Raw genomic sequence first — 25,333 nt, 5'->3', positions numbered from 1 at the left:
ATTGTAGTAAGTTCTCTCTAGATACCCCCCAGGGAGGTAGATCATTTGCTCTGATGAATTAAGTGTCTTTTCTCAGCAGACAGAGACCATTACAGGAAACCATCTCTTATCAAAATAATGGTGTGTTGCCTAGGTCCAACTGACATATGTACATCCCAGCCCTTACACCTAAAATTCAAGAAGAGCAAGGCCTCTACTGTGGCACGGTACCTTCTAAATATGACAGGCAAGACACACCCATGATATTTGGACAATACGGTTACCCTTACAAGACAAGAAGATAATACAAGTAGTAGATATGCCAGCTTGGATGGGAAAAAAGTCTCACAAGGTCCCAGTCCTAGATGAAGAGTTACAGGCAGTCAGCAACTGCTGACCGAGGGGCAATGAGTCTTTCTAAAGGATAAGACCCTTAATTGGTTATCTAATACCAAACAGTTAGCTCTGAAAACATACAGAGGCAAGCAACTCTAAATGGACCAAGAAGGCTGTATTTATTCAATTATTTATATGTGTATATATACACATATAAATAATATATATATATTATATAATAATATATATAATATATATAATATATATTATTATACATCATATATATAATAATATATATAATATAATTATATAATAATATATATAATATAATTATATATAATATATATAATTATATATAATATATTAATATAATATATAAATATATAAATATAATATTTATAAATATAATATAATAATAATAATATATAATATAATTATATATATAATAATATATATAATATATATAATTATATATATATAGCAATTAAAGAAAAAGAAGGCATGAATGTGAAAATGGCAGAGGAATGAATGTTGTTGGTAGAGAGAAAGGGATGGGAATGTTGTAAATAAGCATATATACTTAAGAAAATGCAAAGTCCTCACTATAAACTAGAGAAAATGGCTACTTTGTCTCAGACAACTAGTCTCCAGAGCTATGGGAAATAAGTGAAGAAACTGTCAATTTTGAGATATTTGTATGACAGCCTAAGCTAACTAAAATACTGAATGACAATATAGCGGTTAAGTTACCATTTTTACTCTTCCTACCTTCCATTATTGAGCAATAAGTATGTATGCTTATTAGTCAATTATGATATGTTATCTTCAAATATATAAAACCCAAATGAATTTTTATAATGAAAAAACTTATGGAAATTAACAGAGAATAATCATTTTGACTAACTCAATCTGAGATGTCTTGTTTGGACTAAATAATATATCTTTAAATGCTAATTTTATATTTAGAGATTCAAATATATACTTTAAGTTAATAAACTACTGTTTTATGTTGTCACTAAAGAAAGTGGAAAACTACAGTTCAAGTGCTTTAAAGATTTTACAAGGCATTACTGAGAAAATATTATTGGAAACACATAATTAAAAATAACATTATAAAAAAATTCACATAACAAGTTTTGAATAATCATCACACTTACAATGTATATTATAATTTAAGTAGAGGAAGAAGGAAGAATACTCAGCCCATATTCTTGATTTCTGGCACATTTTATTTCTTATTCAGCCATCATTTGCTTTATCAGTGTTTTATAGTAAAAAAAAATTTCCTTTTAAAATTATCTTATTAAAATCATTTATTATACTAGTTAATGACTAATGCCTACTGAGTTTATGGAACAGGAGCTAAGCCTGAACTTTGCACCCACTTTCAGAACTCCTCTGACATACTCATTTAGCCTTGAGAAGCTCTTTGAATTTCCAATTATGTCTAAAGTTCAATGAGGGAGAGTTATTTTATTAACGGAATTTCTTTTAAACTATTTTAACTAAACTTGAGTTTATTTTTTATCTGAATGTCAAGAAACTTTCTTCCTGTTGCTGTCTCCTTTTCCCTCGACTTCATTCCCTGTACTTTGGATAAGACCAGACCTTACAATGCTATGTAAGCACAATCCCACTGGGTTGTACTGAAGACATGGATTTATATTCTTGGCTAATTTACCCAGGCTTGCCTCAGACTTATGATCATCTTATCTTCGGTTCTCTCATAGCTGGAATTACAGCCATGAAACATATGTTGGACCCATTTTGTCTTTTTAATGACAAATGCAAATATATTTACTTAAGTAGAGTTAAGCTTAGTTTTATTACTATTAGTCCATTACTAAGCACACGAAAATAAAAATATTCTTTAGCAACTTAATGGATTGAATAACAATAAAGAACTAAAGATCACATCAAACCTAAATCACTGTCTCTTTATATGGTACTTTCTTAGAAGACAAATATGCTCCCTAAAAGGATTGAGTGTTAATCTTCAATCATGTATTGAGAATAGTAATCAGAATATCAACTTTCCTTCATCTGTAACAGTAATCACTGATCTATTTAGCTGCTTCATTGGTGAGCAATAGGAGATAGTAATATAAGTACACTATTATGATTAATACTTCATTAATTTATTTAGTTTTTGATAACTTAAAAATAAAATCCTGTGTAAATTAAAGGTCTGTCAATATTTTATTATTTTGCTTGATAGGGAATGTTGAAGTGAAATTCAAACACAAATATTATAGAACTTGTCAAATATGGATATAAAAGTCATATACTTATTGACTTTTCACAAATTTTATGAATTAAAAAGTCTGGGTCATTGTATGATTACATGAATCTAACTAGCTTCTCTACTAATTGTCATAGAATAACATATAAATATATTTAGAAAGTGAATAGTATTTAATTTTCTAGAAATTTTCCTTTTTGAGAGTTTCGGAGATAGGGTTTCTCAGTAATTATGGAGTCAGTCTTGAAACTCGCTCTGTAGATCTGACTGGCCTCAAACTCACAGATATCCAGTTGGGAGACTCTGCTTCCCAAGTGTTGGGATTAAATGTGTTTGCCACCACTTCTTGGTGTGAAATAGTTCTTAATGCCACCACTACAAATAATATAGTTTAAACAATTCTCAAGTGTTATTCAAGTGCCCTGTACTATCTGTCATTATACATTAAGAAGCACACAATGAAACTTTCATGAGGACGTATTATATTAACAGTAGTTTGGTAAGTATAAATGGATATTAACCTCTTAATTTGAATTGAACAAAAGAATAGAAAGCAGACTTATTAATATCTATTCTTTCATGTATTTATATAGAGAAATAATGGGAGCATAAATAATGTTTTTGATTAGATCTTTAATAATATGAATTAGCTTATATTGAACAGTAATCTGAATATAATGATGTATATATTCCTAAAATCATCCAGAAAAATTTTGGCAGACCTGTGTTGGAGTTTGATCTGGAATGCAGTTTATTCTCTCGTTGACAGAATCATCTTGCTCAGTGGGACACTTTCCAAGGGTTGGAGTTATTACTGGAAGAAAAAAATGTGAAAATTATTTTATGTATTTCTCAAATAATTAATATTTTGTTTAACAAATGGATGTGATGTAGGTGGGTCTTCTGTTTATGTGTTAATTTTATTGATTAACAAAGAAACTGCCTTGGCTTTTTGATAGGGCAGAACTTAGATAGGCAGAATAGACATAACAGAATGCTGTGCGGAAGAAGGCAGTGAAGCAGATGCCATGCCTCTGCTCTCTGAGACAGACGCAGGTTAAGATCTTTCCCTGTAAGCCACCATATCATGGTGCTACACAGATTACTAAATATGGGTTAAAGCAAGATGTGAGAATTAGCCAATAAGAGGCTGAAACTAATGGCCAGGCAGTGTTTATATAAATACAATTTGTGTGTTGTTAATTTGAGTGTAAAGCTAGCCGTGCAGGGAGCAGGGTGGGATGAAAAGCAGGCCTGCTCACCTCCATGCTACAGAGTGGTCCCCATGCTACATGGATGGGTTCATTTTATTTCTAATTAAAATGAAATCAACTTCGGATTTTAGAAGACCTCTAAATTCAAGCATTTGTCAGTAAAACAAAAGGTTTAAATAGTATTTTACAGTTGTGTGTGTGGTCTCATATCTAGTAGAGATGAATATTGTCTTTCTAAAGCTGTCAACAATGGGGAGAAGATGTGAGAATGACAGTGGTCAGATCTGTAACAAGTGTTTGACTGAAGTACGATGTATAACATCCTTTTCAGTTCCTATTTGACCAATAGAAAATGGCAACGTGATTATGTTAGGAAAATCTGAATAGAAAGCCAATGTTTCAAGTCACCTTCTTTGCCCTTAGTCATGAAGTCTCTGTTTCATCAGTTATAACAAGGACAAAGAGAATTCTGTCTATAACATCCATGTATTGTTCAAGTTTTTGAAAACCAAATAAAAAATCTTGGCATCCTCAAAATTGAGTGATGACATGGGGTGAAGTGGGGAATATCCCACCGGCAAATTATCTCACCTGTTTTAAAGCTTTACTTCTCTGCCTCATTTCTCTTTCTTAAATAATGTATGCTGGAAATTCCACTAATTTAAAAGTGCACAGATCCCTTGATTATAGTGCTTCCTACTACAAACATCAGACTCTAGTGGACAGAAAATATTGTAGCTATTTTGGAACATACACTGAGCTCTTCATGTTTCATGTCACTTTTCATAAATTACTTAAAAACTACCTTTGATTTCCTTCATTTATTCATTGACCAGGGGGCATTACTTTGGTCTTGGAAACAAGAAGGCAACTTGTAACTTGAGAAAGTTAGTTCATTTCTTCTCTCTCCCAGGCACCAATAACAGCAGTTAACACACAGCTACTGTAGTAACATTCCCCTAACTTCCCTTTGCTGCTTAAATGGATAGCATAGCTTACCATCCACACCAGGCACATTTGTTGCTAAGACAACCACTAGAGCAATAGCTATTATTGTCACGATGATAAAGAGGACAATCAGAGTGATCTCTAATCCACTGAATTTCTTCTTTGCCATCTAGGGAAAGAAAGGAATTTTTGCTGAAATGTAATTTTTTTATCAGTAAGACACAATTGATGATAAATATTTATATATTAATTTCTAAGCAAACAGAGGTGTGGGAATTTATATCTATAACAACAGTGAAAAACGAAACTGCAGTGAATTGGAAAGAGGTGAGGGTGAGGGGTCTTGGGATAGAGGAAAGGATAGGAGGATGTGATCTAGTTACATTTTAATCTCAAAAAAAATATGTATATATTCAAAATCTAATATAATACAACAAAAAAAGATGAAAATTCATAGTACTATGACAACAACCTTTCTTTATGTAGAAAACAAGAACAAAAATTATAGGCAAAGATCAAGTTAGATATGACTATTCAAAAACTCTAGAGGCTAAAATGATCCATTTTGTGAGAGAAAGTTGCAGCAAAAATCATACAGATCATGTGAATTTTGAACAAAACTTTATAAGCTACAATTTACTACCAATTTTACAAGAAAAATACCTTATTAGATGGTGGTTTGATGGGTGTTAATGGTTCTGGTAGCAATAATTGAATATGCAATAAATCTAGAATCTATTCTGCCTATGCAGATATTCTTTTTTAAAAAATACTTTCACAATACCTCAAGCTTTGCAGTATTTCTTTTAGATTTTCAAATCTATTTTATACTATAAAACTACTTAAACAAAACCAAGATTCCACCTGTATTTGAACAAAAACCGCTAGAACAAGCTAGAAAAAAATGCTTATATCTTATAAAATTTGAATTTATTCCTCTGCTTTTAGAACATGCTACATACTTAGAATGACAAATTTACTATTTGACTATCAAAAAGTGCAGGTAGAAATATTTCTAAGATAGTTAAAGCAAAAGTATATTTGCTTAGAAACAAAGCATAAAGATCTAATGGGACCTGGAGACTTACCTTAGCTCATAGCCTGTCCTATTTGCTGTGCTGTGTTGGAGCTGGAAAGGCTGTTTAAGAGAAAATTTCTCAGGTATATATTGACTACTCATAAAGTTTTATTGCACTTTCATAAGCTTATTGACCTTTAATGTTCTTCTGTTCAACATTCAGTTGCTGAAGCCTTAGTCCTAAAAGTAGTTTACATAAATAAACCACTCTGCCGTCCCATGTTAATTAATAACCACGTTTTTCGATAGCTTTTGATGTTTAGATAGTAGGACATATTGAAAAAACACACCATGATTGTTTGAAATTGTTTTTTCCCTTTAAAAAGTCTGTTTTTATTTCAATATTTGGATGTGGATTTAGGAATTTATATCTCATTTTATGAGATTTAAAAACATTTGAACAATGTAGATTATAAAATATTTTCAAGGACAAATACTTAGCTAGCATTTTTTTACTATGATAAATCAAAGGTTGGAGCTGATATTTTACTTCGCAAGTCTTCAAATGACTGGAGAAGATTTGGAAAATCACGGAATATGGTAGGTGGATTCAAAACCGCTTCCATGTTTTTCACATTGTCTTCATACATGGCACTGAAGCTGTTTCTCTACAGATTTTGATTTTGTTCATTCTTATGTTTGCCTTTCACTGTATAACGAGATAACTAAACTCAAATTTATCTGGATGAAAACAATAAAAGATAATTTTATATTAGAAATAATAATTATATAAGAGTTAATCATGTATATTACAAGCTCAAAGGCTGCAGAACTTAGGAAATTTATAAGAAGAATATATTAAAGTAGGGCCTAAAGAACATATATTTCTTTTATGTAGGACACTAACTTATTCTGAAAAAAAAACATGATGTAAATGTTTCTCTGTTTATACTGCAAACTTTACAAACTTTTGATGCTGCTAGTTGATGATATTATTACTATGGTTTTTGAGAACATAGGATATAAGAGATCTAACTTGACCACAGATTCTGTGGGCAAATTTATTCAAGAATATATATTCTTTATGTAAAGGGAGTTAAAGAAAATGCCTAATGCTATGCTCAACAAGAGAATAAAATCCCCTGTATGTTACCACTGTTTCACCCTGACTGTTACAAGAGCAATCGGATTTGATGCTTACTTTCTGCTGGAATTCTGCAAACACTCTCTCACTTCATTTTCAGCAGAGAAATATTGAAATAATAGACTCACAGAGTATAGAGCAATCCCCTCTCGAGGCAATCTGGGTACAAATGTGAACATAAACAATAAAAGGCCAGTAGATAAGACTCTGGGGAGAGATGAAAACCTGTAGTTACAAGGAAACAGGATGACATTGCCCTGGACTGGCCTTTGTGAGCAGAAAAACAAGCTCAATACAACAGAAATTTTGAGAGGGTCATTCTTTACATATAGATTGTGTAAACATATGTAGAAAATATCAGCTCTCCACAAATCTCCTAGGAACAAAATATACAAATATCACCATTGTTTAGAAGGCTGATTCATATTAGTCTATTAAGTTCCAAGGTAACAATGACCATATATATATATATATATATATATATATATATATATATATATATATATATATACTTGTTCTTGTAAAAATCACTTTACAAGAACAAAAACCACATACCTGGGTAGAATTATTTTCTAACTCTAAGAAAATACTCTATTCTGAAAACTTAAAAAAATATTGATGAAAGAAGAGCCAAATAAAGGAAAAGATAGAATTCTTGCTTATTATCAGGCTGATGGTTCTACAAACTTATATATATGTTTTCAAATACTGTAATAAAATTTCATTTTTACTCTTTCTGTGTCTTGGGGGTAAGTGTTTTAATGTAGATGAACAAATTAAGACTCTGTACCCTATACTCACATATTTTCTGTAGTTTGGCCAGTTGAGGATTTTTATAATTGTTTTGCTGGAAGGCATGGGGATAAAGAATTAATCTGTGTGTATAAAGATAAAAATTTATAATAAAGTTATAATCTATATTTTTTAAGAAAATAGAGGTTATAAGTTCTCTTCTGGGGCCAATAAACTTTTTGGTCATGGATAATTGGCTGTGTGTTTTGTGTGAGAAGTGAATTCCCTTCCACTTAATGGAACTTACATCCAATTAGACAGTTATTGGCTATTCTCTCTATTAAGGTGATGCTTTTTAACCATTGGGGGTATATTGCTGAGACAATAATGGTCATAGAATCTTCAGCTGTTTTCTCCCTTACATAGCACCTTCCAATAACCAGTTCATTTTCAATTTGAATAACAGACAATTTCAATTATTTCTCTTTTGTGTTTTTTGTATATTAATGTGTTTTAAGAAGGAACTTTTGTGTTTTCCAATTGCACTGAGTTGTCCCAGATTTAGAAACATAAAAATCATATGTTCTCTCTCATACGATCTCATTTAGGTTCTCATGTGGATCCTATATGAAATGGAGGTTTGTACGTAGTAAATCAGGACATGTGAGAGTGTAGGAGGCCCCAATACTAGATAAGCTAGTGTTGAAGTGTGTGCAGGAGGAGGGCAAGGATCACAGTTGGTGTTGAGAGAGGTCAAAATACACAAGTGAAGTACAGGAAGCTACTAAAGTGTGGGGTGATAGAAAGGGAAAAGGGAGAGTGTGGAGGTGAAGAGAAATCACAAATATCATTGTGAAATCTAAAATTTACATGCTAAGAAAAGTTTGTTTTTTAAAGTAAAGTAAATCATTAAACACATAAGGTTGCATTTTAATACATTTTCTTCTGTTATTCTGATCTGCCTGATATTATGAATTGAACATTTTTTATCCTTTTTTTTCTTTACCATTGTTTGATCTGTCTTCTTACTCACCTCTACCAATGTCCTTAAATATTGTTTAGAAATTACTAAATGATTAGTTCAAATAAAATCACGATAGTTTTTCAATTATAAACAAAAGCAAATTAAAATGCAGTCATCAAGGAAAACCTTTTAATACAACACATTTTGTAATGGAATACAAACATGAATTTTAAAGATTAATTTTTAATTTTGATTATTTGTACTTAAGGGACTTGGGTACGTGCAGGTTGTCCCCAATGACTAGAGTTCTTCATTCCCATTGGTGCTGCAGGCAGATTGGTGCTGTCTGTTTTGGGTTTTGGGAGATGAATTCAGTTCCTTCTGCAACAGCAATGTCCTAGTTTGCTTTGTGTTTCTGTGATAAAACACTGGCCAAAAGAAAGCTTGAAAGGCATCACTGAAGGAAGTAGAGGCAAGATTGCCTGGGAGGACCCTGGAGGCAGAGGCTCAAGCAAACCACATGAGGTAGTGCTGCTTACTAGATTGTTTCGCTGGCTTGCTCAACTACTTTTTTTTTTTCAGGAGAGGATCATCTTTACCTAGGGAGAACATTGCCCAAATATTAGTCTAGGCACTTCAGAATCAATCATCACACAAGGTAATGCCACCAAAGTCATGCCCACAAGTCAATCTATTGTAGGTAACTCTTCAACTGAGGTCCCTGCTTCATGAATGACTAATTTGTGCCCAGTTAACAAAAACCAACCATTATCAACGGTACCTGCTGCAAAGCTCTAGGTTGAAATAACCCAAATTTGAGTTAGAAAATAGGTAGAAGTTGCAAACACTAGAGTAGAACTAAATAACAGTGAGTGACACTATAATCACCACAGATTTATGCTAAAATGTTTTCTTTAAGGTAGACGTACTTAGACATATTAATTTTCTGGATTTGAAATTTATGGTAGTTAAATAGAGTATATCAAATATGCATATTACAGTAATAGTTACAAAATCTTTAGAGTTAAATGTTGATTTTAACATTGTAGAAAGATTAAGTAGCAAAATTCTAACATTCACAGAAATAATGCAGAGATATTTAAAAACATCGAATTATCAGGGTTACATATTAGACATGGAAAGAGAACTTGCATAGAAAGAGTGTCAACATACAATGTTCATGAAAGAATATAAGTTTTCAGATAGAATAAACTCTTTCCTCTTCTGAGTTGGGTTCCATGTTTTAGTCCAGAAATAGAAAAAAAAAAAGAGGCAGAATTTAAATTATACAACACTTATATGCTAGCTCTGTTACCAGAGGGAAATTTTAAATGATGGTCTCAGTAAGATGTTGACAGTCATAAGAGAATCTTTATAAATTACTACATCTGTATGATATTTCTAATGTTGTGTCTACCAACTCCCAACATAGGCTTTTTTATGTCCACATTAACAGTCATTTCAAGAATATGCTTTCGGGGATATGAAGGGTCATTTAGCCCATGTGCTTTCTGAGCCAATGAACATCTATTGGACCAAGAAAACCTTCCCAGTCACATATTAATAAGTGCCGCATTTCGAGGTTTTTGTGTCCATGGTTACATATTATCGTATTAGGAAAGACCAGCTCTTCATGAGGAGTAAGGAGTAAGGAGAGGAGTAAGACTCTCTTCACAGCCTTGTTATCTATGAAACAGCTTCTCTTTGGAACAAAAGCCCCAGGATATAGAATTCTTTATGAAATGATAAGAAAACTCTCTAATTTAAATAAAACAAAGACTGAAAAGACTCTTTATGTGACCAGTGGCTTCCCTATAGTTTTTTCAGGAATATACAAGTAAATCTTACACTATTAACTTCATACTTAACCATCTCAGACTGGCTGAGAGACTCTAGCTGCCACATAAAGTTAGAATGCTTGTGATTAAATTTAGGTTTAATCTACAGTACATGTATAATATGCATTACAAATGCTACAACACATAATTTTGATGATTTTAACATGATTTCCCTAAATGTTTGTTTCATCTTATGAATTCATAACTTTTAAAAGTTCGTGTGAGAACAGGGAATTTACTAAACAATACATTTTTATCAAAAACTAGTAATAGCAATGAAAAATTCATGTTCAAATCCAATTCTGGATTTTAGCTAAAAATGTTTCTAGTCCATTCTGGAAAATAAAGATAATTTTCCTCTTTCTTTAATGTTTTCTATGCCAGAGGGATCAGGTATTTAGATGAAATATTTTTTTCAAAAGAAAAGATGTGACTAGATGTGAAAAGATATGCTAGTCACACACACACACACACACACACACACATATATATATATATATATATATATATATATTACTGCTTTGTTAAAAGTATGTTGCTGTAAATGGAATTTGATATAAGCCTTTGTTTTTAAGAAAGGTATTTGAGGCAGCAGCTTTACTTTCTGAACATGGACTCTTCATATTTTTCATGATTGTCAAGAGAATATTGAGCTAGATATCAAAAGACAGATCAACAAAAAGTTTTATTGGCTTTTAAAATTACTTTAGACCCATGCTTTTTTCTTACAATTCTATTCCTGGGAGAACTCATCCTTCAATTGTCATCTCTTTGTTGAAAACTGCTAAACTTGGTTTTCTACTTTTCCTCACCTGAACTACAGTATGCTGAACTTTATCCTCTATATTATTTCTGTTTTCATCTTCTTCGCTCCAGGACCACAAAGATATACCATTTCCCTGTAAGTTTTTCCTTGATTGAGTTTTCATTCCTCAAGGTCAGCGGTTCTAGAGTCAAACTCTGTAACATCTTTTCTCTTGCTTTTTATTCCTACAGAATCCCTAGAAGTTTTTCTGCCACCAGTTTTAGAGAAAGCATTACAGATCCACTTCTTGTCCTTCAAGATTAGAATTTGATCATTCAGGTCAACAGAGTGACTTCCTGGGGAAAATATGTCTCTTGCCAATTCTAAGTTTGACCCTTAAAGCCAAATGTCAGGAAAAAGAAAATATCTCATTCACACAAGCTTTCACTGACCTCCTCATTCACTTGGTGCCAGACACATGCACAACCATGCTGCACAAATACATATACAAAATTCAGCTCTCAAGAATTTTCCCTTCTTAGAATTTTCATGGTATCATTGTGTGTGTGTGTGTTTGTGTGCAGGACCTTTTTTGTTTAATACATTAGGTAAAATAAATTTACTTAAAAAATACTTTAAAATAAATCTAACATTAGATACATCTTATTTTATTGCCCAGGGATTCCAGAGTGTGGGACTCAGCATGTGAACGTCTATGTAGCTATAAATATTATATGTTGTCCTCCTTATACAACCACTAGCTCATATTAAATTCTCCTAAGTAAAAATTTTAATTTCCATTTTAGATATAACTCATGGCTTGTAAGGATAATAATATGTCTGTCCCAAAAGTCACAGAATGCAAATTTAGTTTGATTCCATTGTGACTTTCTTTATTTTTTTATTTTTTTTCCATTGTGACTTTCATAATATCTTTGTTGATATATCAGAAAAACATGGTATTAGACTGTACACCCCTCTGAAAACAATTCGGATATTAAATAAATAACGGTTGTTGATCATGGATGAATATGAGGCTTGCAAAACACAAACAATACTATTAGGTATTGAAGAAGGAAGCACCAGCTTTCTTGGATAATAAAATCGCTGTGCATTCATGTGGATATTCTGGGTTATTTATGCTCACAATTAAGAGTCACTGAATCACATATAATATGCAAAACATAATACAATCTTAAATCAAAAGACAGGTTGCCAAATGTCAACATGTGTAAAGTCGATTAAACATGATATTGGAGAGGGTTCTAAAGGACAGACAACATAGATCAGTTTTAAGTGTACACAGCATCTAATGTAGAGTAACATTATTTAATATCACCATTTTAATAAAGTATACAGTTTAGTATTTTATACCTCAAACAGACACCCAGAATAAAGTATTATTTCTAGCATCTTGAAATCCTTTTGGCTAAAAGAAAGTTCCTGGGACCTTAGAAATGAAGAACATTCCAGAGAGTCTCCTCTCTCTCAACAGCAATGTTAACTGTGACAGAGAGAAAAAGCAAAGCTGTGGGGTAAGCAGAATTCCAAATCTTCTCTGGGAGTTTAGCATGTTGACTTCAAACAACTAAGGCCCTCTGGGTTTCCGCTAGTACCAGAATTTTCCATTAATGCTAGTAACAAAATTAGTGCCTGTTAAAAGTCCATAAAGAAGCTAGGAAGAAGATGTAAGTATACATGCATAATTTCAATGTTAAAGCAATAAGAAAAATATTGGACAATATAAAGTGATTCACTCCACTTGATGATCACCAAATGTTTCAAGTTCTCAATGTGACTTCAGAGTTAAAATGAAAACATCACGTGAAATGCAGTCTTTAAAAAAAGTTTATATTTAAATGCATTCATTCATACTGAAAATTAGTCTTTTATCCAATATTTTTTTGAACATGATGGTCTTGATTTTTTTGCAATCAGTGTCTAGTTGAATTACTTCAGCAGTTACAGTCTCAAAGATTCCATAAAGATCATTAGTCTCAAATGAAGAGACTTCATGGTCATCAGAAGCACAGAACATAAGTACCTGCCAGTGATGGGAGGAAGAGCACATAACACACACTGGACTTCGATATCAAGAGTTTAGTAAAGAAGAAAAGTTAGAAGTCCCTGTTACATATTTAGAAGTTAGAAGAAACAACCCACTTAATAATAGCCACTAAGTCCCTTCAGGTTTCTGGTTCAGACTCCAGGCAGTCCCAGAGGAGTTAGTTGTTAGAACGGCAGATAGCTGAGCCGGTGAAGAGTGAGGGGTCTGGATTCGGGTGTCTCTTACTAGAGTTCTGAGTCAGGTGAAGAGTGAGGGGTCTAGATTCAGGTATCTCTATCTAGAGTTTTGAGTCAGGCTCCACGTGGTACTTAATCCCAGCTGTGCTGATAGTGGCTGATGAAGAGGAGATGAATTGACTCTGGGAATTCCAAATTCTTGTTGAAACTCCTAATTCAGTTTCCAAGCATTCCCAGATCAGCGCATTTAAAATGAATGAAAGAATCAATCAATCAATCAATGCAATGAAAGCCTAGCTATTAGGGAAAATGTTAACCACGTAAGGATTGCTTCTACCTGATGGGAGAGGGAAAATCAATTTTCTTCAATGGACTGACACAGGCCCAATATACAAAGAACTCAATTTTTGTTTTACATGTGTATGTGTATGCTTTTATTTGGTTATAGCTTGGTGTTTTATTTTCCTTTTTGTTGCTTTTGTTTTTCATCTTGGGATTTTGTTTTCTGTTTTAGTGTTTTTGTTTTGTTTTGGGGAGTTGTTGTATTGTGGTTGTTCTATTGGGGTTTGCTTCTGAAGAATAACTGAAAATTTGGGTAGGAAACTGGAAGAACCTGGGGAGGAGAATAGTATGATCAAAATATATTTAAATTTTAAATTTATTTTTAATAATTTTTTAAATAGAGGCAAAGTAAAGAAGGCATTACCAGAGACACATTCAATGCATTGTGATCAGGCACACCCCGTAAGAGATACAAAAGTATGAGGACATGGTCCAGGATTGAATCGTTTGAGTTTCTTAGTGCTTGTGAGATAACTCCAAGAGAACAAGACAATTGTCCTCTGTTCTCATTTTCTTCAAACCCTGGAATTGTTCTTGGCATGCGTTTTTGTGCTCCTTCCAGGTGGAACAGATAGGAGTGAATTTATTTCAGAGTATTCATTATTGCTTGCTGCTATTATCCTTTCTATCCCTCTATGGAAAAAAACACGTTTTGCCAGGTGTTGCTGGTCATTGTGATTGTACACAGCTTGAACTTGGGAAAGCTTTACTCGAGTGACCTTTCTTAACCCTTGAAGTATTAATTGTAAAATGCTGTGAATAAAAATGGCTCTTGCAGGAAACTTTAGTCTCCCTCATTTACAAGATCCACTCTCCCAAGTGCTACTGCCTCTAGAGCAGTGACACTAGAGGAAGCTCAAACCAAAAATAAGTGGTTCTGCAATGTGACGTGTGTGTGGAGGGTGTGTGTGTGTGTGTGTGTGTGTGTGTGTGTGTGTGTGCGCGCGCGCGCGCACGCGCACCAGTAAAGGTTATTTAAAAGTATTACAGTGAGAGTGTAGAGAAGATTACGAAAGGAGAAGACAGATAAAAAAGAGAGAGAAGGGGAAAGAAGAGAGGGCAACAGAATATGTGTAACTTGGAAGCAGAATGAGGGTCTGTTTGACAGGAGGAAGGGGAACAGCAAGATCTGGGAGAAGAACCAAAGAAGGCATGAACCTAGGTTAGTATCTTTGTATCTTTGGAAATGGGCTCTCCTAACCAGTTTTGACCCTTAGTCCTAGAGACAGATGCCTCTGACAAACTACTGAATGTTTACACTTGAAACTGATCAAGTCATTTGACACAAATCTTAGGGGTTTTTTTTTTTGTATCTTTATGCTAAGTTTCAGTTTTAATAAAATTCTCTTACCTTATGAAATCTAGATTTAGGTATGTCAGAAAAATACTGCGTTTCAACTATTGTCATTTGCTGCTACATCAAAATTCTGGGTTTAAAATTAGAAAATTTTTCCATACACATAATTTGAATCATGCACATTTTGTGAATTGGTGTGAGTTTGTGGATCTAACTATTAGAGATAAACACAAATCCCAACCTCTGAACTCTTTCTTCTTGATTCCCATATTCTTTAACCATATCTTTGTTCTTTATAACGATGCACTTATCCTTTGTGGCTCATTAATCCCTCCATTTCTCTCTCGTCTATCGCCTTGCTAATAATATACCCACTGATGCATACTAGTTCTTAGATAAAGCTGCTTGCAGTTAGGATGACTGAGAAAATTGAGAATTTCTGTACATTCAATTGACTGCTACTTAAAAGCTCTTTATTGATTGAGAATACCACAGACTTGTTTCAGATAGAACAAGAATCATAATAGATATAAGCCTATTGTGGATCTATTGATCAGGATTCAAACAAAAAAATTTTAACTTTTGTGACTAAAACATAACTCAGGAAATGAAAAATAGAAGTCCATTCTGAAAAAATAGATAGTATGTTCATCTATTTGTCTGTTTCAAACTTCAATGTCAGCCTGAAGACATGAAAAACTACAAACAAGCAAGAATGAATTCTAATCAAGTTGAATGTGGGAAGTCATCATTCAAAATTACTCATTCTGTAATTTTTATATGACTTAACTTTCAAATTATTTACATTAAAAATGAAATAAAAATGTGCAAGAAAAGCTGAATATTTTAATATTTTATTGGTCATATTGAGGCATTTAAAAGAAAAGAGAAACTTTATGCTCTTTCCTTAGAGAAAATCTGTGTATTTTAACATCTACAAATAGATTAACAACTGTTAAGATGATGTAAATGGTTGGAACAGAATTTGACATATTTCCCCTTTCAAACCCAATAATATACAAACAGTTTTAAGGGGAAAAAAAAACACCAAAGAAAGATCTAAGAAGTCAGATAAATACAAACTCCATCAAAGACATGCAGAGGTGAGGCCACCTGAATCACAAGGACAATGAGAAATTTAAAGTCATTTACTTGTAAAATTGTCCAATGTTAAATGACTCTGTGTTGACTTTTCTCCCAAAAGTTTGCTGATTTGTGAAATAAAAGTAATTACTTGAAGTGGTTTGCCTATTTCAGGTCACTCTCCGAAGTCACCTTCCTCTGGAAAATGAAGTCTACATGAAAGGAATTGGGTTCCACAGAAATGTTTTAGAAATTAAAGCACAACTTTGTTGTATGTATGAGGTGAATCGTCACAGCAGCTTTGGAATTAGGCACAAGGATGGTGTCAGGAAGTTTTGTTATCTATAAACCAAAAACAAAAGTACTACATTATGCTTTGTTTTTGCTGTATACTCAAGGAAGGGGATGGGAGGAGACACAGAAAGAGAAAAGAAGAGAAAAAAAAGAAACATAAATTAAATGCATATTCACGAACCCTTGTTCAGCTGTTCTGTAGTTCAATGTCCATTTCCAGCAGAAAGGCCATAGACTTATATCTCCAAAGGCAATGCTCTTTCAATCAATTATGAGCCAATGGAGTTTAACCTGTCATATATTTCAAATAATAAATAATAGACACACATACAATGTCAATATTAAAAGGTTTCTTGCCACTATCTGAATAACCCGAGTAAAGTCCCAAAGTTCCCCGGGTCATTTGTAACTTATAAGAGTTCTTTATCTCGATGCGATAGTACACATGCAGAAAGCACGTGCGGGAGTGTTTTCCAAGCAAGCAAGTTTCTAACCAAGAAATGAAAAGCAAGTTTCATTTCTCTCTTACCCCAGTGAGAAAAACACTGGACAGGGATGACAGCTTAGACTTCAACAAAGATGATCAAAAATGAAATCAAATGAAATATACTTTTTCCTTCCTTTACCTTAAGGTGATATTTGCCCTTGGTGTTCCAGTGCTCTGAAGACAGAGGCAGGTATATTTTGGTAGAATAAAATCAACCTTATAGTCATAGTAATATTCTGTCTTTAAAAAAGAAAAAGAGAAAAAGAAAAGCACAGGTTGCGACTGTACAGAGAGGACCAAGAGGTGAGTGATCACACACACAATGTGGCCTCTCACTCTCTAGACCCTCAGGACAGGGTGTGGGGGAGAACTCTGGGCCCCTCCTACACCTGCCTCAGATTCTCTAGCCAGTTACTAGGCAAGCTTCCTGAAGGTAGACTGCTCCAACACTCTACTTCATCTATAGGACCCTATAAGCTACAGGTCCTACTCTGCTCCCAAACCCTTATATCCCACCCGACCTCAGAGCAACTCTGAAGCACAGGTTGTGACCACACAGAGAAGACCAAGAGGTGAGTGATCACCCACATAGCTGAGCAACCTACTCTCTAGGCCCTCCATACAGGAACAGAACTCCAGGTACCTCCCACACCTGCCTCAGATTCTTTAGCCAGTCTTTAGGCAAGCTTCCAGGAGCTATTACCCACACACCATTGATTGTATCCTATAAGCTACAAGTCCCACATCATCACCAAACCCTCTTATCACATCCCCCTGTGACATCAGAGGATCTCTGAAGCACAGGCTGCAACTAAGAGAGTGGACCAAGAGAGAAGGCCGAGACCTCAGGGACTCCTTGAGACACAGACAGCAACAGTACAGAGCAGACCAAGAACAGCTCCCAAATGCAAGGACAGGACCAAGAGGCAAAGACACTGCCAGCACCAATTGGAGGAAAGTATTGGTAGGTACCTATGCAAGAATTCATTCAACAACCTAAAAAGTGCCATGGTAACACCAGAACCCATAAGTCATAGAACAGGAAAACTGAAACATTCTAATTCAGAAGAAATAGAAGAAAACAATTTTAAATGTAACTTTACAGGATGATGGAGACCTTTAAAGAGAAAATGAAAAATTCCCTTAAAGAAATGGAGGAAAAGACAAAAAAAATGGAAATAATTCAATAAATCTCTTTTTAAAAAAATACCAAGAAAAAAGCAATTAAACAGGTGAAGCAAACAATTCAAACAATTCAAGACTTGAAAACCGAAATAAAGGCAATAAAGAAAACCCAAACTGAGGAAATTCTGGAAATGGAACTTCTGGGCAAATGAACTACATATGAAAACATAACCAACAGAATACAAGGGATGGAAGAATCTCCGGTGTTGACGATGCTATAGAGGAAACAGATTTATTGGTCAGAGAAAATGTTAAATCCAACAAATTCTTAACACAAAACATCCAGATCCAAAAAATCTGGGGCACCATGAAAAGACCAAACCAAAGAATATAAGGAAAGATAGGGATAAAAGAAGAATAAAACTCCAGCTCCAAAGCACAGAAAATATATTCAACAAAATAATAGAATAAAACTTTCCCAACCCAAAGAAGGATATCTCTTTGGAGGTACAAGACGTTTACAGAACACCAAATAGACTGGACCAAAAAAAAAAAAATTCTCTTGCCATATAATAATCAAAACACACTGAATAAAACAAGAGCTGCAAAGGAAAAAGGACAGGTAACATATAAAGGCATATCTATCAGAATTACACCTGACTTCACAATGGAAACCATGAAAGTCAGAAGTTCCTGGACAGATGTGTTGCACACACTAAGAGATCATAGATGAAAGTCCAGCGTACTATACGCAGCAAAGCTTTCAATCACCATAGATAGAGAAAACAAGATAATGCAAGACAAAACCAGATTTAAACAATACATATCTTCAAATCCAGCCCTACAGAAAGTACAAGAAGGAAACTAACTGCACTCACAAAAACACAGGCAACAGATAACCTCCCACTAGCAAATTCCAAAGAATGTCAGAACACAAACACTACCACCAGAAAAATTTTTTTAAAAAAACAAGAATAAACAATCATTGGTCATTAATATCTCTTAATATCAATGGACTCAATTCACCTATAAAAAAGACAGGTTAACAGAATGGATGCAAAAGCAGGATCCATCCTTCTCCTATATACAAGAAACATACCTCAACCTCAAGGACAGACATTATTTCAGAGTAAAGCGTTGGGGAAAGATTTTCTAATCAAATGAACCACAGAAACAAGCAAGTTTAGCTATCCTAATATCTAAAATAATAGACTTCAATCTAAAATTAAATAAATGATATGAAGAATAGTTCATACTCATCACAGGAAAAATCCAATAAGATGAAGTCTCAATTCTGAACATCTATGTGCAAATACAAGAGCACCCACATATGTAAAAGACACATTACTAAAGCTTAAATCACACATCATACTCCATGCACTAAAAGAAGGAGACTTCAACACCCTACCCTCAGTAAATGATGGGTCAACGAGACAGAAACTTAACAGAGAAATAAGAGAACTAACAGATGTCATGACTCAAATGGACTTAACAGCCATATTTAGAACATTTCAGCCAAACACAAAAGAATATACCTTCTTTTCAGCACCTCATGGAAACTTCTTGAAAATTGATTGTATAGCTGGTAACAAAGTAAACCTTAACAGATATTAAAAAAAAAAGTTGGAATAAACCCTTGTATCTTATCGGAACAGCTTGGTTTAAAGTTAGAATTCAACAACAACATCAACTGAATACAGACTACACACTCATGGAAATTGAACAGTGCTTAGTTGAATAACCCCTAGGTCAAGGAAGAAATAAAGAAATGAAAGACATCTTAGAAGTCAATGAAAATTAAGGTACAACGTACGCAAATTTATAGGACACTACAAAAGCTGTGCTGAGAGAAAAGTTTGTAGCATTAACTGCCTACATAAAGAAAGTGGATCCGCACGCCTTTAATCCCAGCACTCGGGAGGCAGAGGTAGGCGGATCTCTGTGAGTTCGAGACCAGCCTGGTCTAGACAGCTAGTTCCAGGACAGGCTCCAAAGCCACAGAGAAACCCTGTCTCGAAAAACCAAAAAAAAAAAAAAAGAAAAAAAAAAGAAAAAGAAAAAAAGAAAGTGGATCCGTGCTCCCCATCCAACCTTCCTTTATCCCAATCCTCCTGTTTCCCCAAGTCCCACCCTCCTTCCCTTCTACCTTTTCTCTCCCCATCTCCCCTTACCCCCATCCCACCCCACCCCCAAGATCCCAATTTTCTCCCCGGCAATTTTGTCTACTTCCCTTAGCCAAGAGGATAATTATATGTTTTTCCTTGGGTTCACCTTCTTACTTATCTTCTTTAGATTCACCTATTGTAGACTCCGTGACCCTTATTTATGGCTAGAAACCAATTATGAGTGAGTACATCCCATGTTCATCTTTTTGGGTCTGGGATACCTCACTCAGGATAGTGTTTTCTATTTCCATCCATTTGCATGCAAAATTCGAGAAGTCATTGTTTTTTACCACAGCATAGTACTCTAGTGTGTATATATTCCATACTTTCTTCATCCATTCTTCCATTGAAGGGCATCTAGGTTGTTTCCAGGTTCTAGCTATTACAAATAAGACTGCAATGAACATAGTTGAACAAATGCTTTTGTCATATGATAGAGCTCTAGTTAAGGGAGCTACTTTAGGGTGGGCAAGAGACTTGACCCTAGAAGGGCTCCTAGGTGCCCAAGCTGAGGTCCCCAGTTAGTTCCTTCGGCAGCTGAGGATAGGGAACCTGAAATGACCCTATCCTAGAGCAATAATGACGAATATCTTGCATATCATCATAGAACCTTCATCTGGTGATGGATGGAGATAGAGACAGAGACCCACACTGGAGCACTGGACTGAACTCCCAAGGTCCCAATGAGGAGCAGAAGGAGGGAGAACATGAGCAAACAAGTCGGGACCACGAAGGGTGCACCCACCAACTGAGACAGTGGAGCTGATCTACTGGGAGCTCACCAAGGCCAGCTGGACTGTGACTGAAAAAGCATGAGATAAAACCGGACTCTCTGAACTTGGCGAACAATGAAGGCTGATGAGACGCCAAGGACAATGGCACGGGGTTTTGAACCTACGTAATGTGCTGGCTTTGTGGGAGCCTAGCCAGTTTGGATGTTCACCTTCCTAGATATGGACGGAGGGGGGAGGACCTAGGACTTACCACAGGGCAGGGAACCCTGACTGCTCTTTGGACTGGAGAGGGAGGTGGAAAGGAGTGAGGGGAGGGGGAGAAGGGTGGGAGGAGGGGGAGGGAAATGGGAGGCTGGGAGGAGGTGGAAACTTGTTTTTCTTTCTCCTTTTCTCAATAAAAAAAAAAGAAAAAAAGGTTTGCAAAAAAAAAAAAAAAAGAAAGTGGAGAAATCTCACACTAGTGACTTAACAGCATACCTGAAAACTCTAAAACAAAAAGAAGTAGACTCACCCAGGAGGAGTAGACAACAGAAAATAATCATATTGGAAACTTAAATCAATTAAATAGAAACAAAGAAAACAATAAAAAGAATCAATAAATCAAAGAGTTAGTTCTTTGAGAAAATCACTAACACAGACAATCCTTTACCCAAAGTAATCAAAAGGCAAAGAGAGAATATCCAAATTAACAAAATCAGAAATGAAAAGGGCACAAAACAGCAGACACTGAGGAAATCTAGAGAATCTTTAGGTCATAATACAAAAACCTGTACTACACAAAATTAGAAAATGTAAAAGAAATGAATAATTTTCTGGATATGTACCACATACCAAAATTAAATCCAGACAGGGTGAACAATATAAATAGACGTAAAACTGCAAGGAAATAGAAGCAATCATCAAAAGCCTTCCAACCACATCGTGCCCAGGGCCAGAGGATTTTAGTGCAGAATTCTATGAGAACTTCAAAGAAGAGCTAATACCTATATTCCTCAATTTGTTCCACATAATAAAAAACAGAAGGAACATTGCCAAACTCTTGTTTTATGAGGCTACAGTTACCCCCTGAAACTGAAACCACACAAAGAATCAACCAGGAACGAGTATTACACACCAATCTCACTAATGAGCATTGATGCAAAAATTCTCAATAAAATACTGGCAAACTGAATCCAAGAACACATCAAGAAAAATCAGTCACCATGATCAAGTTAACTTCATCGTAGAGATACAGGCATGGGTTAGCACATGAAAATCCACCATATAAATAAACCGAAAGAAAAAGAAACATTTGATTATCTCATTAGATGCTGAAAAAGCATTTGGCAAAATCCGACACCCCTTCACTATAAAGGTCTTGGAGAGATCAGAGATACAAGTAACATTTAATAAAAGCAATATGCAGCAAGCTGACAGCCAACATCAAAATAAATAGAGATAAATTCAATATGGTGCTACTAAAATCAGGAAAAAGACAAAGACGTTCACTCTCTCCATATCTATTCAACATAGTTCTTGAAGTTCTAGCTATGACAATAAGACCACAAAAGGAGATCAACAGGATACAAATTGGAAAGGAAAAAGTTAAACTTTCACCATTTATAGATGATCTGATAGTATACATAAGTGACCCAAAAAACTCTATTAGGGAACTCCTACAGTTGATAAATACCTTCAGTAATGGGACAGGATTCAAGATCAATTCACAAAAATCAGTAGCCCTTCTATATACAAATGATTAGAAAACTGACAAAGAAATCAGAGAAACAGCACCCTTTTTAGTAGCCACAAACAATATAAAATATCTTAGAGTAGCACTAACCAAAGAAGTGGAAGACCTGATCGACAAGAGCTTTAAGTCTTTGAAGAAGAAATTGAAGAAGAAAGTAGAAAATGGAAAGATCACAATCAATAAGACCAAAAGCAGCCTACTGAATGGAGAAAGAGCTTTACCTAACCCACATCAGACAGAAGGAAGGGAAAAGGTTGATGTACTGGTACAAGAGTATCACAAAAAAAAGTATAAATCAGCCTCTTTTTGATTGGATTAGATGCCCACTCCATGACATGGAACACATACTACTAAGTACCAAAGAATCTAAGACTAGATAGATCAAAGGTCCTGAAGAAAAGATGCTACTGTTACACTTCTAAAGGAACAAAGGAACAATAAAATGACTCCTAATAAAATATTTGTAAGCCCATAGATTGGAATTCCTTTATCAGAGAAGCATCTTGCATTAGATGGTAATCAACAGAGAACCACAGCTAGACAATATGACGAAAATGAGCCCTAAATGAGATGTTTTTTTATGAACTCTCCTCAAGTCTCAAGGATCTGGAAAAGGAGGCAGAACATTTAAAAGATAACGATGTGACAGATGACTGTAGGGAAGAGAATCTTCCAGACATAACAGCACTGATGCTCATATGAACTCACAGAGACTGTGACAACATGCACAAGACTTCCACTGATTCAATCTAGACAACATTCCAGCACAGAGAAGGGGAAGTCGACACAAGTCCTCATCTTTAACCAAAGACATATATGCAATTGATACCTGCTTGGAGAGGGAAAATGGTTTTCTTCAACTTAATGTCACTCGTTAGGTTTATCAACCACATCTGAGGATAAGTCCCATCCCAGGAGTAGTTGGCCAATACAAGATGGACACCATTTTGTGGTGGTGGTATGTATTATATATTTTTATCTTTTTTTATTCTTCCTTTGTTTATTTTTTGCTTTTTCTTAAGAGAGTAAGGGAGGAGGAAGAGCACAAAGTTGTTTGGGTAGAAAGGTGGGAGAAGCTAAAAGAGCTAGGGATGGAAAAAAATTTAAAATTGCATGAAAAAACATTTAGTAAACTATACTAGCAAAGTTCATAATGCATAAAAAAGGGCATGAAAGCATCAGGAGTATGAGGGATGTGGTAGAGGAATATGAGGGAAAGGACCTGAAATAGGTGGGATAAAAAGAATCAAAATGATTTCATTATGCACGAGGACAATAAAACCATAAATTTATATAATTAATGGAATCTAATAAAAAAGACAGGAAATCAAAACTTACAGATACATTTTGAAACATTCCTTAGACACTCTCAGAGCTACTAACTATGGCTCCAGGCTCCTTGTCGATTTAGTTGTGAAGGTTTCTGTACAAACTAGCTCCTGACAAAGAAATCCATCATTAATTATTAATGTGATTTTTACCAGATTACCCACCAACAAGCAGGTATACTGACTTGTTAAACAGAGACCCTGGGATCAACCTAAGACCAACTTAGTCCGTATTTAGCAATCACATTAACTTATTCTATGATAAGTACATGTGCAATCAGCTTCTGCTAAGTCACTTCCAAGTTTCTGAATAACATTATCTTGTTCAAGTTTATATTATTGCTCTAATTAACCAACATTATAAGAACCTGTTTTCTGAATTTCAGGTAGAACAGTATGAATAGATCCATTGTAGTCACAAATTCAAAAAATAAATAGATAAAGAGAGAGAGAATAAATATGAGGAAAAGCTAAAGATCTCCTACTTTGGTTCATTACATCAGGTAATGGAGTGAGAGAGGAGAAAAATATGACACAGGCGTTTCCAATGTCACCTTCTTAAGCTCAACAGTAATGCTAGCATTCCTACATCCCTACTTAGAATGTATTTTGCCAAAAAAAAAAAAAAGAAAAAAAGTTAAGAAAAGGCTTCAAACACCTTGAAGGTGAATTAATATCTGTATAGGAAATCAAGAATAATAAACACTGTTTAGATATGTTTTAATATTATACTGGTCACCAGGATGAAAGTGCTGGTAACAAGTGCGTTAGATTTCTGGCTGTACAGCAAAAAAATTACGAAGCAAATATTTACAAATTTGAAAACATAGTGTAAATATGCCAGATTGCTCCTCAATTTCAGGAGTTTTATTATGGTTATAAACAAGTATTGCAGTTATATATGCAAGAATATGACTATAATAAATAATGCAGACATAATATTTTTAGTCCATATTTTATCATCCTGACAGATTCTAAATAATTGGGAAATTTTGATTACAGTCAAGTAAATTATCTACATAGGGTAAAAAATTCCTAAAGTTTCTAGCACCTGAATCAAGCAACCTCTCTGTCTATAAACAGTAAGCATGCTAAAATTTTTCTGATATTATATCAGAATATCCTGGAATTTCCACAAAGCGAGTCTTCTGGGCCCTATATACGATGCCTCAAAACCTTGAAGTCAGCAGCTCAAGAATCTTCATATTCAACAGATTCTAACACAAGTAATCTGACAAAAACCCCTAAGGGGCTCTGATTGTACTTAGGGAACTCTGGTCCCTGTCCAGATAGGATACTGCGGTTGCCACTTAGCTCACAGTGACAGCATCACTGTAACGGT

The 25,333-nt window shown here is 34.6% G+C and overlaps 1 protein-coding gene across 1 annotated transcript in view; it reads right to left on the bottom strand.

Annotated features, from left to right (window-relative positions):
* Si (sucrase-isomaltase) overlaps positions 1–5,842 on the bottom strand; it is a 66,067-nt gene extending 60,225 nt beyond the window's left edge. The window contains exons 1-3 of the mRNA XM_041659225.1: positions 5,808–5,842; positions 4,771–4,888; positions 3,280–3,371 (exon numbers count right to left, since the gene is read on the bottom strand). Of these exons, the coding sequence (XP_041515159.1) occupies positions 3,280–3,371; positions 4,771–4,888 (210 nt within the window). The 5' untranslated portion in view covers positions 5,808–5,842. The remainder of the gene's footprint in view (positions 1–3,279; positions 3,372–4,770; positions 4,889–5,807) is intronic.
* Between the last annotated feature and the right edge of the window lie 19,491 nt (positions 5,843–25,333).

This window comes from Microtus oregoni, unplaced genomic scaffold, assembly GCF_018167655.1.
Source record: "Microtus oregoni isolate MIOR12 unplaced genomic scaffold, Mior012 000010F_ref0000083, whole genome shotgun sequence".
In the NCBI taxonomy this organism is placed as follows: Eukaryota; Metazoa; Chordata; class Mammalia; order Rodentia; family Cricetidae; genus Microtus; species Microtus oregoni.
The sequence above is the reverse complement of the archived record's forward strand: the minus strand, read 5'-3'. Positions and strand labels throughout refer to the sequence as shown.